The sequence below is a fragment of the Nuphar pumila genome, chromosome 6, assembly GCF_984573655.1.
Source record: "Nuphar pumila chromosome 6, dmNupPumi1.hap1.1, whole genome shotgun sequence".
NCBI classification, from domain to species: Eukaryota; Viridiplantae; Streptophyta; class Magnoliopsida; order Nymphaeales; family Nymphaeaceae; genus Nuphar; species Nuphar pumila.
Genome location: NC_143254.1, coordinates 73,389,577 through 73,403,670, shown reverse-complemented (window position 1 = coordinate 73,403,670; position 14,094 = coordinate 73,389,577). Strand labels below are relative to the sequence as shown.

At 38.1% G+C, this 14,094-nt stretch overlaps 1 protein-coding gene across 1 annotated transcript in view; it reads right to left on the bottom strand.

Annotated features, from left to right (window-relative positions):
- Nucleotides 1-587: 587 nt before the first annotated feature.
- The window catches only part of LOC149834930 (protein ESSENTIAL FOR POTEXVIRUS ACCUMULATION 1-like), a 37,305-nt gene continuing 23,798 nt past the window's right edge, over nt 588-14,094 (bottom strand). The window contains exons 8-10 of the mRNA XM_090011610.1: nt 2,070-2,209; nt 1,919-1,978; nt 588-1,161 (exon numbers count right to left, since the gene is read on the bottom strand). Coding sequence (XP_089867736.1) covers nt 773-1,161; nt 1,919-1,978; nt 2,070-2,209 — 589 coding nt within the window. The 3' untranslated portion in view covers nt 588-772. The remainder of the gene's footprint in view (nt 1,162-1,918; nt 1,979-2,069; nt 2,210-14,094) is intronic.

Genomic DNA, 14,094 nt, shown 5'->3' with positions numbered 1-14,094 from the left:
GTGACCCCAATCACCATTTAAAAGAACAATGCACATAGCATCGCAAGAGAGGGCAGTCATTGTTGGCATCAATAAGACAACCGAGTTTTTTTTTAATAGTCTTGGAGAAAACCCCCGCTTGGACCACACATTGGCTGACCTCTGGTTGGTAAAACCTTGAAGTTGTCTCCCCCGAGCACCGGGGAGTACACCCAGCTTTGACCTTGCGGCAAGAAATGTCACCCATGGATTTCGAACTTGTGATGTCCTCTACCAGATGAGCAGAGCTCTTGTGGGAGTTTGAAGGCATATCCTGAATGAGATGGCCACTGAAAAGTAGTGTCCAACTGTTTCTTGTCATGCCTCGTTTATTCTGATCACATTTATTTTACTGGATGCCCTTTACTCTTTTTTTTTGTTAATTTTCGAGTATCCCTCACAAATTTCATATACACGAAAATGCTGCCACAAGCTATGGAGTCTGTCTTAATTAATCCGATTGCCTCCGGGTTGCGAACTGCCTGGCGAAGTTACCAGGGGCCCACCTTATAGCCACGGGTTTCAATAACACGAATATAATAAAATTGTGAAACGAGTGCATAACATTGTTTGGTAAATTCAGCACCACTGCCATAAATTTTCCTCAAAACCGCTTGAGCTATTAACTCAATGTTGCATACATGCTGTCACTCTATAGAGAACCGAAGAAAAAAGGAGACTATAAAAAGGACAAACAAAGAGAACATATACAAATGGTTCAGAAAATGTATTTACACTCTAAATTCTGAACTCCCTAATCTTCGATGGACTGAATCTCTCCCATCATGATACGACTGCTAACCACATTGAATCCTAAAACGGAAGGATTCACAATTTTCTTACCTTTCTTCCCCTTCTTCTTCCCTCCCTTTGCAGACCCATCCAATCCAGGGCCTGCATCTGGGTCACTCGCCAAGCTTGCCGTATTGTTGGTATTTACACCATCAAAGAAGAGTCTGGTTTCCGTGTAGTCACCCCTGTTTCTAAATGCAATCTCAATAACTTCAGGGAACAGAAGCTCCTTATAGTTGATGAACTTATCAATGAACTCGTGATATGGATCCAAAGAACCAAGGTTCTCAATCAGAAGAGACTGGGCCTCTGAAGTTGACTGCTTCAAGCAAAATTCCAGAAAACTAGTATCTAAACAACAGCAAATTAAAGGAAAACAGAGGCACACAGCAAAAAATAATTATGTCTTGTACTCACCGTAGATAATCTATAACACATTACTATATGACACAACATAAACATGAAGCAGATGTATAGTCTGCATGAATTGCTAAAATCGTTCTGGTAACACAAAGAAGCACACACGTGCACGTGCATACGGATTTTATTTGTGTTTTCTATCAAGGTACATCATTCTCATGCTTGCACTTTGTAAACCATGAAAATATAGTAAAATCAAGCATCCCCCTATTTTTCAAATGACTAGAGGTTAACCTTTTACAACCTTAGTTTCTACCATTTAAAGATATTAATAACCAAATTTCTAGTTTCCAATGTTTGTAATATTCTTTTATTTCCCATAAAACTCAAGCATGTTTGTGCTTTACCCCATCTCTCTGTTCTTAAATGTGTGTTTTGAAGTATTCCTTGAATTTTCAAGCAAAAAAACTTCCACAAGGAAAATCAATTTTTGTTTGCACATACAAGCTGTATGGATTGCTATATCTTACTGGCAATCTTCTGATAAATATTAAAACAGAAAATCTACAGGTGAGAAAATTCCTCTTTTCAGTGGAAGCAAAAGATGTCAGCTAGAGAAAAGTTCTTTCAAGATAACAAAAAAGATAATGAAGAACCCCATTAATATAAAAGAAAAACCCATAAGTTATACCATCAGAGAGAAGAAAAAAGAACCCTTGAACATAGCACAGAGTTTGGACTAGGATACCCTTTGTACCAGTAAGCCTGAGTGATTCGTTTTCACACCATTCCCTGAAGACCATGGCCTCTGCAAAAAAACAGAAAATAAGTAAACACCATATTCAACCTTGTCATAAAAAATTGTGACCTTGCCTGTATTCATAGACATAGATTCTTGCCTTTCAGAATTGACTGAGCAGAAGCAGGTGATGACTGTAAGGCAATGCTGGAAGATTTCTGACGATTCAACGACCCTCCAGAAGATCCTTTGCTCTTTGATCCCCAGTTATTCACATTAGTAAGGGATGGAAACTCTGAGCTGAAAACATACATAAAGAATCTCATATCGTACTTGTTGCAAACAAATGGCTCTTCATTAATTACTACAAAATTCCTTAAATTACCATTAAATTTTCTATAAATTCTACTAGCAAAGAATCAAAGATTATTCATATGTTGACAATATTAAAATATTATGGTCATGGTCCATTAGAAAGCCTAACTAAAGTATATATGTTTTCTTTTCCTGTGAAAAAACAATTTTCTCCATTTATGTGTATACATACCAAGCAGGCAAACAACATCAACTCTCTTTTAGTAGTAAGAGTGCAAGATAACCTATTATTCTTTAGAGGAGAGGCCCCAACAGTACACCTAGCACTAGCTCTTTCTACAGCAGTTAGATCACCAGGAACTCTGCAAATTCATGAAGCTGAAGAAGCCCTGGGGTATCACCAACTCACTCTAGCTTTGTTTCACCAGATTCCTTAACATTCAAGAAGTATCGCCAACTTACTAATGCACTGTTTCAGCAGAGTCTAACACTCAAGCAGCATGTACTGTGACAGCATCTCTTTTTTCCCCCGTAAATAGGTAGAAGTGGATATATGTGTGGAAGAACTTACATCTAGAGAGTAATGTTTGGTTAGTAGGAAAGATCATTAACAGCTCACATACTTTAGGGACCTTTTGTTTTCCTGTTTATGTTATGTTATTTACTGTTATTTAATATGTTCTGTTTATCAAATTACTAAGTGCCAACTGCATATGAGTTTCTAATCCAGATGCTGCTTTACTCAAGAAGGGTTAAGTAAGCACACTGGAACAAGCACTTAGAAGAGTCCTATTACCACAAATAGCACTTCCATTCCCTCTGAAAGCTTTTAGGCACATCATTGAAAATTTGATCAGGAAATGCTCATGTTGCTGTCAATACTGCTTGATGGCATGCCACACAACAACCATTCGCTGACTATACAAAGCTCATGTTTACCTCATGGCACCATATAATCATTTGCCATGTAAGATAACGGTATTTTAGTGACTTTTCCCCCAATTTACTGTTTACATTTAAATCCAGCACTTCTAATCTGTCTTAACTGCACTCCGCCTGTGTAGCTGCCGGTCCCAAGCCCGGATAAAGGAGGAGGGTTGCGGTAGGCCTGTGACAGCCAGCATAAAAACTTTGTCATATCCTATGAAAATGAACCAATATGAGAATTTCGTTGGGGCGTTCCCTACTGAGTGACGCGCTGTACTCTCTAGGCCCGGAGGCAGTGATAAATGTGCAAGGGTTGCTAGGTCGTCGCCCAGAAGCGACGCGTCACACCGGCGCCCGGGTGTGGTGTCAAATAGGCAAGGGTTCCCTCACTTTGTTGGACGGGTGGGGGTAAAGAAGTTAGTCCAAGACCATAAAATTAGGTTAGCCACTTGGAACATAGGGTCTTTAACGGGTAAGTTGGTAGAGTTAGTAGATGTTATGTGTAGGAGAAAGATTGATATTTTATGTCTTCAAGAGACCAAATGGGTAGGTGAGAAAGCTAAAGTGATAGAACCTTGGGGATATAAGATTTGGTATACAGGAATAAATAGGAATAGGAATGGAGTAGGGATTGTTATGAGTCGTCAGTTTATAGATAATGTAGTTGAGGTCCGTAGGAAGGGTGATAGAATTTTACTTATTAAATTAGTATTAGGTACGGATATTATTAATATTATTAGTGTTTATGCACCTCAAGTAGGTTTAGATGATTCCATTAAGCATCAATTTTGGGAAGATTTAGATGGAGTAGTACAAGAGACATCTTATGGAGAAAAGCTTTTCATCGGCGGTGACCTTAATGGACATGTAGGCATTAGTAGGGATGGATTTGAGAATATCCATGGAGGCTATGGTATAGGAGAAAGAAATGAAAGTGGAGAAAGGATTTTAGATTTTTGTTTGTCCTATGATATGATCTTAGCAAACACTTGGTTTAGGAAGAGGGAGTCTCACCTAGTAACATTTAAAAGTGGGGTTAATACGAGTCAGATAGATTTTTTCCTACTTAGAAAGAGAGATAGGGGTTGTTGCATCGATTGTAAGGTTATACCAGGAGAAAGTGTAGCTACACAACATAGAGTCTTAATTTTAGATCTTAGAATTAGACAATGCCGCAAAAGGGATAGACATAGGATAGATCCTAGAATTAAGTGGTGGGCACTGAAAGGAGCTAAACAAGGAATGTTTGTAGAGCAGGTAGTTAAGGAAGTTGATTGGTGTCTCGAGGAGGATTCAGAATCAATGTGGAATAAGATAGCGGGTGGTATGAGAAAAGTAGCTAAGGAGGTATTGGGTGAGTCTAAAGGCGGTGCACCACTAGGTAAGGATACATCATGGTGGAACGAGGATGTCAAATTAGCTATTAAGGTTAAAAGAGAGTGTTATAGAAATCTAAGTAAGAGTCGTGATAGTGAGAATTTGGAGAAGTATATGATAGCAAAGAAGGAAGCTAAAAAAGTTGTTCGAAACGCGAGGGCTAAGGTATATAAGGAGGTTTATGACAAGTTGGATACCAAAGAAGGCGAGAAGGATATTTATAGGCTTGCAAAGATAAGAGATAGGAAATCGAAGGATTTGGGTATGGTTAGATGTATCAAAGATGAAACGCAAAGGGTTTTAGTCAAAGATGAGGAGATTAAGGAGAGATGGAAAGATTATTTTGATAAGCTATTTAATGATAGTCATGCTCAAGATCTTGGAGACTTCTCCATTCCTTTTCATGAGATAAATCGTGACTTCATGCGCAAGATTCAAAAGAAAGAAATTGCAGAGGCTTTGAAGAAAATGAAATCAAGAAGGGCAGTTGGCCCAGATGGTATACCTATCGAGGCTTGGAAATGCTTGGGAGAGAAAGGTTTAGAATGGTTGACAAATCTTTTTAACTTGATTTGGCGAACAAATAAGATGCCTAATGAGTGGAGGAAGAGTACTTTGGTGCCTTTATATAAGAATAAGGGTGATATACAAGATTGCACAAACTATCGTGGTATAAAACTCATGAGTCATACTATGAAACTTTGGGAGAGGGTGATTGAGTCTAGGTTGAGGAAGGTTGTCATGATATCGGAGAATCAATTTGGTTTTATGCCTGGAAGATCAACTATGGAAGCTATACATCTTCTTAGACAACTTATTGAAAGATATAGAGAGAGGAACAAAGATTTGCATATGGTTTTTATTGATTTAGAGAAGGCATACGATAGAGTACCTAGGGACGTTCTCTGGTGGACAATGATGAAGAAAGGTGTTTCTCTCAAGTACATTAGTATAATTAAAGATATGTATGAAGGAGTAGTAACCAATGTCCGCACTTGTGGAGGGGTGACAACCAATTTTCCGATAACGGTTGGGTTACATCAAGGATCTGCTTTAAGCCCTTTCCTATTTGCGATAGTGATGGATGAGCTTACGAGATCAATTCAAGAAAATGTACCGTGGTGTATGTTGTTTGCTGATGATATTGTTTTGATTGATGAGTCTAGAGCTGGGGTTAATGCTAAGTTAGAATTATGGAAACAGACATTGGAAGCTAGAGGTTTTAAGTTGAGTAAGAGTAAGACTGAATATATGGAATGTCGATTTAGTAAGCAACGAAGTAGTGATGGGAGTGTAGTGAAGCTTGGTGAGCAAGATATACCGGTGAATGATTATTTCAAATATTTGGGATCCATCATTCAAAAGTATGGAGAAATTGATGGAGATGTAAATCATAGGATAAAGGTTGGGTGGATGAAATGGAAAAGTGCTACTGGAGTGCTGTGCGATCGTAGAATGCCATTGCGGTTGAAGGGAAAGTTTTATAGGACGACTATTAGACCCGCTTTACTATATGGTACGGAATGTTGGGCTGCCAAGAGACATCATATTCAAAAAATGAGTGTAGCTGAGATGCGGATGCTTAGATGGATGTGTGGAAATACAATAAAAGATAAGATTCGGAACGAAGAGATACGTAAGAAGGTAGGTGTTGCACCCATTGAAAATAAGATGCGAGAGAATCGTTTACGGTGGTTTGGACATATTCGGCGAAGGCCTAATGATGCTCCAGTTAGAAGGTTGGAGAAATGGGAAAATATATTAGTTAAAAGAGGTCGGGGTAGGCCTAGGAAGACTTGGATGGAGATGATAGGAAAGGATATGAATGCTTTGAACCTCACCAAGGACATGGCGTTGGATAGAAATGATTGGAGGAAAAGGATTCATGTGGAAGACCCAAAATGAATTTCTTTTTTGGTTCATATCGCTGACCCCAATTGTTTTGGGATGAAGGCGTAGTTGTTATTGTTGTTGTTGTTATCCTACAATATCGTTTAGCTTTCCCAGGCAAACATGGGTGATTCCTAGGTGGACTATTATATAGTTGAAGCTTAGTCAAGAAGCAAGAGGTCTAGGGAAAAGGAAGACTAAGGATCCCCTTGTTTGTGTTATAAATGTACATAGAACGTAAAAAAAAGGCGACAACTAGGGCTGAAATGTGTCAGATCAGGGTCGGGCCATGGTTGGCCCTTAACTGCTCATATATAAATTATTCGGGTTTGGATTCAGATTCAGATAATCATCAGGTCAGACATAGGATGTCTTGCATCTGACAAAATTTTTGCTGTTACAATCCCAAATCTGAAATCTATGTGATTTGTAAAATATATTTCAGATCAGTTACAACTGATTCCAGTCCATGTTAAAAAGTTAACCTACATTTCTATAAAGTAAAAGTTACTACAGAAGTTGCTTATGTTGTTATTCAACTGACTTCAAATCAGCAAAATGTCAATCTTTTATTCATTGACATTCAGTTTGGACTATTCCTCTCCTTTTGGGCCAGGACACATTCCTTCCTATGTCACAGGGACTCGGCTGATAGGTCGCCGCACCTGCGTCACAACTGATTTCAGTCCATGTTAAAATGTTAACCTACATTTCTATCAAGTTTCTATCAAGTAAAAGTTACTACAGGAGTTGCTTATGTTGTTATTCAACTGTCTTCAAATCAGCAAAATGTCAATCTTTTATTCATTTACATTCAGTTTGGACTATTCCTCTCATTTTGGGCCAGGACACATTCCTTCCTATGTCACAGGGACTCCGCTAATAGGCCGCCACACCCGCATCGATGCAACGTGGGTGCGGGTGCCGCACAAGGTGCAGTAAAAAACCCCTGGGTGAGGTCAACCCGCACCCAGGGTCAGTTTTGTTCAAAATTAAAAAAAAATCCAACCCATTTTTTTCTTTCTTTTTTATGTCGGTGAAAGGCAGGGAGGAGGAGAAGAAGAGAGGCAGAGAGAAGAAAAGAGGAGGAACGAAGAGAGAGAGGTACCTTCTTTTTTCTTCTTTTTCTTCTCTTACTTGCAGATATATATATATAGAGAGAGAGAGACAGAGAGAGAGAATCGTGGGGTTGGGGTTACAAAGAGAGGGAGAGAGGCAGTGGGGTGAGGTTACACACACACACACACACACACAGAGAGAGAGGCGGTGGGGTGGGGTTATAGAGAGAGAGTCGTGGGGGTTACAAAGAGAGGGAGAGAGGTGGTGGGATGGGGTTAGAGAGAGAGAGAGAGAGATGGATGTGGGGTTGGGGGTTACGAAGAGAGGGAGAGGGAGAGAGAGAGAGAGAGAGAGAGAGAGAGAGAGATGGATGTGGGGTTGGGGGTTATGAAGAGAGGGAGAGGGAGAGAGAGGTGGGGTGGAGTTAATAAGAGAAAGAAAAGAGAGGTTTGGGTCTAAATCTAGATTCATATTTGATCTAGATTCTAGACCCAAACTCTCTTTCCATCTTTATATATATACACCCTCCTGCATCCTCGCACCCAAGTTTTTTTAAAGTACCGCATTGCTGTACCCGCATCCACACCTATGTGACATAGATTCCTTCCCAAGGCCTCATAATTCAGATCCCAATTAGGCAATGAACCTCACCTGTAAAATATAATGAAATCCTGCAAACTGCATATGAACGAAGTATTTTTTTGGCATTTTTTCCACAAATTTGACCCTGCAGGTGTTCGTGCTAGGTGCCTAAGGGAGACTAAAGTGCATAAATTCAAGTCCTCAAACCACCAGGATCATAAGTTTCTAAAAACCTACCATGCTCTGCAGCCGACATGCTCGGCCGCCCACTCTAGGACAGCTTTTTAATTCTAGCCTTAGCTCCAAGTATCCATGTCCATCTTCTGGCGGTTTTCACTCTTGTTCAGGCAGCCAATTTCTTAGGTCACCCCTTTTAGGATTCAAACTTGAGAAGTAGAGGATGCTTTGATACCAAATGTTAGGTGTCAAATCAATACACTGAAAAGCCGTGAGTGATAGAAGTGTGTAAAGTCAAGCCCTTAAAACATCAGGATCCTAACAATTCAGCATGGTCCATTTGCTAGGAACCAACATTTGAATCGTGCTTTTTTTATGAATAAATACAATTCTTTTAGGCTTAAATATTTACAAAAAATTTCAGCCGTTCACTTTCAATCCTTAAAAGAACCCGTTTGAATGCCATAATCAGACGATCCAAGAGCTGATCCTACAAAGTGGAGCACATACAACATATGATATATCCATACACTCAAGTTACGAAAGAAACATGAAAAAAAAAACTCTAAATATCCCAGTTCAATGTCAGTTTGTAGAATGAATATATATATATATATATATAAAGTAATGCATTGGTTACTCGGTCCTTCTAAGTTTCCCAGTTGCCTATGTTACCAGGTCAACCATGTTAAAATGTATTGATTCATATATGAGTGTATATGTAAATATTATATAATTTTAAACTGTTTTTCTTCCCTTTGAAATAGGCAATACCCTTTAGGGGTATTGTGGTAACTTTGTACATGTAATAGGATCTGCCCTTTAGGGGCAGAACTGACCTCTTTTTTTTATTCTGTCCTTTACACTTTTGTAAAGGGCAGTTTTGTCTTTTAGTCAATATAGTTGGGAATCTCCAACAGCTATATTCAGTTTTGTCTTTTAGTGAATATAGTTGAAAATCTCTAACAACTATATTTCTAGATGTTGGAGCCTTTCCCAACAGCTATATGGGTTCTTTTGGCCCTCTTGTTTGTATATAAATAGGGACCTCTTATCCCATTAGATGTAATGCTTTTCTAAGCATTCTATCCCAATAAAGATCATTATTTGATGTTTCTTGTGTTCTTTTGTGTATGCTCTTTGGTGTCACTTATGATCTCATGTATTTGTCATTGGTTGGCTTGTGTATTGTCCCTTTGTGGACTTTGTTTGTGCACGTTTAGGCTCTTTGTAGAAATTGTATGCACTTATGTGCATTTCTCTGTCATAAAGACTCGGCAAAAGGGTCGTCGCACCCGCGTCGACATGAGTGCAGGTGCCACAAACATCACACAGAGAGAGACCACACACAGAGAGGGCTGGGGTCATCCTCCTTCATCTTCTTCTCCTCGTTTTCCTTCTTCGTACCCACAAACAGAGAGAGAGAGAGAGAGAGAATGGGGCTGGGTCCGGCCTAGCTCCTCCATCTTCTTTGTCTTCCTCTTTTCCTCGTTCTCTTTCGTGGAGAGAGAGAGAGAGGCAGTGGGGATGACTGATAAAAGGGAATGGGGTCACGAAGTACCCTTCCCCTTTTATAATAAAAGGGTAACCAAAACCAATTTACTATATATACGGATATATTCTCAAAAGTCAAATTGGATCTGGGTTCAATATAGGGATTACATCTGACTATATTCAACCTGAGTTCAACCCATTCACTATATCCAACTTGAGCGTTATGGATTAAATTTCTGCTTCTCCCTATGTCACATAAATTCAATAAGTTTTCATGTCTCAGGTCATGTGCAAATTGAATAAAGATAACTGAACCAGGTTCTGATCCAGATGGGGATCCTCCATGTCTGATCCAATAAGAGGCTTGGTTCATGCCTGGCTTTGTTGGGTCAAATCTGGTCTTATACCAATCAAGATCCAACCAAGTGACACCCCAGGGCGTGCTCCTATGCCAAACTATTTCTTACAGACATGCCCAACATGGTCAATTGGCTCAATCCTTTTAGGTCCATTCTGGACTAATCCATCTTCAGTGCAGCTTCATAGGGATGCAAACTATTCAGATGAGATTGAATCCGGAACAAAATTGCAACACTTTTGTCCTGGATCCAACCCTTTTGCAACACCACGGCTTCAGTTGTCCATGTCTTCCTTATGCATTTCCAGTGGTCGGATACTAATCAGACTTAGATTCTGGTTTGGATGTGAGAATCTAAATCCAAATCCAACCCATTAGGTTATTGGATTTGGAATGTTTTACTGAATCTGACTGAATGATAACCAGTCTGTTGGATATTCGAATCGAACCCAATCCAATTGACATCCTCACACAGCTACACCACCAATTCTCTCACCCACCATTCAATGATTCAACATTCAACCATGGAAAGAACAAAAAAAATCCTTGAAATTATTGAAAGAAAAACCTTGAAAAAATCACAAGTTTTTTTTATTATTTCAAAACAAACAAAAAAGAATCAAACAATCAATCCCCCACCATTCTCACATCATCATACCAATGAAAACAACTAAAAATTTATGTATATAAGTCTTATTGCCAGACACTGACATGGGGAAGGGTAGCCCGTAATGGGGTCTGTTTTGAGTCTTTTGACTTAAGTAAGATTCAGACCTGGATCTGTTGGGTCTGCTTTGACTCAGCCTGATTCAGACCCGGGTCAAAGCAAATCCAGGTTTGAATTAATCTGAGTCTGCTTTGAGTCTTTTGAAAGTGTGTGTATATATATACACCCTCCCGCACCCCCGCACCCAAGTTATTTAAAGTGGCGCATTGTCGCACCCGCACCTATGTGACATAGGTGCATTTGTATTGCCTTTGGCATTTGTATTGTTCCTTGTAGAACTTGCTCTTGTGCTTATGCACATTATGGTTTGCTTTCCAACTTTCATTACAACCATTTGTGATTGTGTTTTTTGAGGTTTTTCTCAATGGCTTTTTTGGCCCCTCTTGTTTATTGGATGCTCGTATCGACCTTCGTTAGTGATGGCTCAATTGTTATTCGTTTGTGATCATATTGATCAGTATGGATTAAATCTCACAATATTGCAAAATATATTGCTTTTACCTTGATTTGAATATTGCGTTCAAATCTTCTGGATTATGGACATCAATTGTCTTCAATACAGTATTTTGCCTATCTTGTGTTTGTACTCTTCCCTGAGTGACTTTTTCTGTTGGATAAGAAATTTTGTTATATCAGTTTTTACAACCATGGTTGTGGTAAGTTATGTGCACCCGTTGTAGCTTATAACAATGTTGTAAGTATTGTTACTTTTAGGTTTTGTGATACAATACACACTTGTATCGCGATACAAGTGTATATCATACCCATATCGGGTGTATCGTACCCAGTATCGTGTCGTATCGTACTATACAGGGTCGTATCGTATGATACACCTTCGATGCACTGTAAAAAGGATGAAAGTTACTTTTTTCATTTTAGGTTTTAAATATCTTTTAAGGGCCGACTTAAGTGCTTTTTCAGCGTTTTTTCACCTAAAGAAGTGGGTTAAGGCAAAAAAAGTGCATTTTCACCATTTTTTCAATTAAGAAAATGGGTTAAGGTAAAAAATCTTTATTATGAGTAAAATTACAAAGCTATTCTTCAAAAACAAATCGCCTCAAGGGGCGCTGTGTTAGAAAGTATGCAGAAAGGTATAATAAGAATGTTTAATGCATTCATACGGTCCAATGAATAGACAAACCCAAACCCACAATGGGGAATATACAAATAGTCCACTAAGAGACAACACAAAAAGCCTTCAAAGAGGCAACACATAAAAAACATGAACTTTATTGAATGAGGGCTTGAAAAAGCCATAAGTTACATAGGGGATTACCCCTCTATTTATAAGCAAAGGAGTGAGAGAGTGAGTGAGAGAGATGGTATTGGGAGGCCCAACAAGGACTCGTTGGGCCCCCAACGGTCACATTTGTGACCGTTGGGGGTCCAACGACTCTTAGTTGGGACCCCAATGCAATGCATTTTACAATAAAAAAAGAAAAAGAAAAAAGAAAAAAAGAAAAAAAGGAAATAAAAGAAAAGTAAAAAGACTGAAATGTCCCTATTGGGCAGAATTACAGAAATACCTTTTATCGGGTATGATATATATATATATACATATATTTTAACACCCCCTTCCCTCAAACTTTACGTGGGGATAACGAAAAGTTTGAAGATACAAAAAGAGGATGCCAAAGTCTTCAAAAGTTTTCAATGGAAGTCATCATCTTTATAGCATATGAAAGAACTTTGCAAATGTCAGCCTTTAACTGTCTTTAATTATCATCCCCAAGCTTTTTCCATGATGTATCATAGATACTTCTTTCATCTCATTTTGAAGATCATATAGAACAAGTCAAAAAGCTCCAAGTAAAAAGTATCTTTGTATCAAAAGATATCAAATAAAATGAATCAAGAGACCATAACATTGATCAAGAAGAACATATGATTCATAAAAAGAAACAACGATTCAAAAGATATTCCACGTATTTTAATGCAAAAATGAATTAATCTTAAATACAATATTGATAAAACTCACTATGTTCTTGAAGAAAGATATGTGCACAAAGGCCCAATAAATACTCACAAAAGAATTTATCAATACTTGAAAGTAAGAAGTGTGTGCACAAAAGAACACAGAGAACACTCACAACTGCACGAAGACACACAAAATATGGGATTTGTATTAAAATCAAAGAAGACTCTTTTAGAAAAGTTTCATGTATTAGAAATATCTTTAAGAAGACAATATTCACACAAGAACTAAATGCTCCCAAGGGAATGTGTATAAGAGCACACGAAAGAAAGCATGTTTAACACACACAAATCAATAATAGAGAGACATTTTAACAACAAAAGATGAGTTAATGATTTCTCACACAAGAAAGACTATGCTATCAAATGTCATCTGTGAACTTGCAAGAACATGATTTAATTAAGTATAATAAAGACATCCACCAAAGAGTCAAGAATGAATGTTATTTGAGTAGAGAACCTTACACATTGAGAAATTTCTTACTCAAATATTTGCAAATACAAAAGTTCACTAGGTGGCCGAAAACCATAAACACTTAATATGCAAAGTACCTGAATTCCCTATAGGGTAAATGCCAAAATGTAAAATTGATTTTCAAATATGCATATCAATGATACGATCTTTTTATCGATAAATATTTTTCTTTGCAAGTAGTAAGGAAAAACCCATTTAGAAGGAAATCGCATATGATATATGCAGATCAAAAACAAATTAAGAATGAAATTTTTTCAAATTTCAATAATAGTTCATCCACTACAAGCAACCACCTCATTAGTCCTCCAAAACCCATAAATCAAGTGTATAAGCTACTAAAACAAGAGCACAAGCATAATGCCACTAAAGACCAAAGACACACACAAAGGTGTGTATAAACACCTCTTGTCTACATATAATAATACTTGAAATGAGTGTATCAACGACTAGAATAAGAGTACAAAAGTCAACCATGGGCTAAAATCACACATAAAAATGTGAATAAACATCTCTTGTCCACGTATAATGACACTCTAAATCAAGTATGTTCAGCTACTAGAACAAGAGTACAAAGTCAACCATGGGCTAAAACACACACGAATGTGTGACTACACATCTCTTGTCTACTTAAAATGATACTTGAAATGAGTGTATCAGTGACTAGAACAAGGACACAAAAGTCAACCACACACAATGGTGTGAAACAACAAACTTTGTCTACATATAATGACGCTCAAAACAAGTGTGTTCAGCTACTAGATCAAGAGAACAAAGCCAAGAATGGACTAACAACACATACGAAGGTGTGAACAATATTTCTTGTCTACATA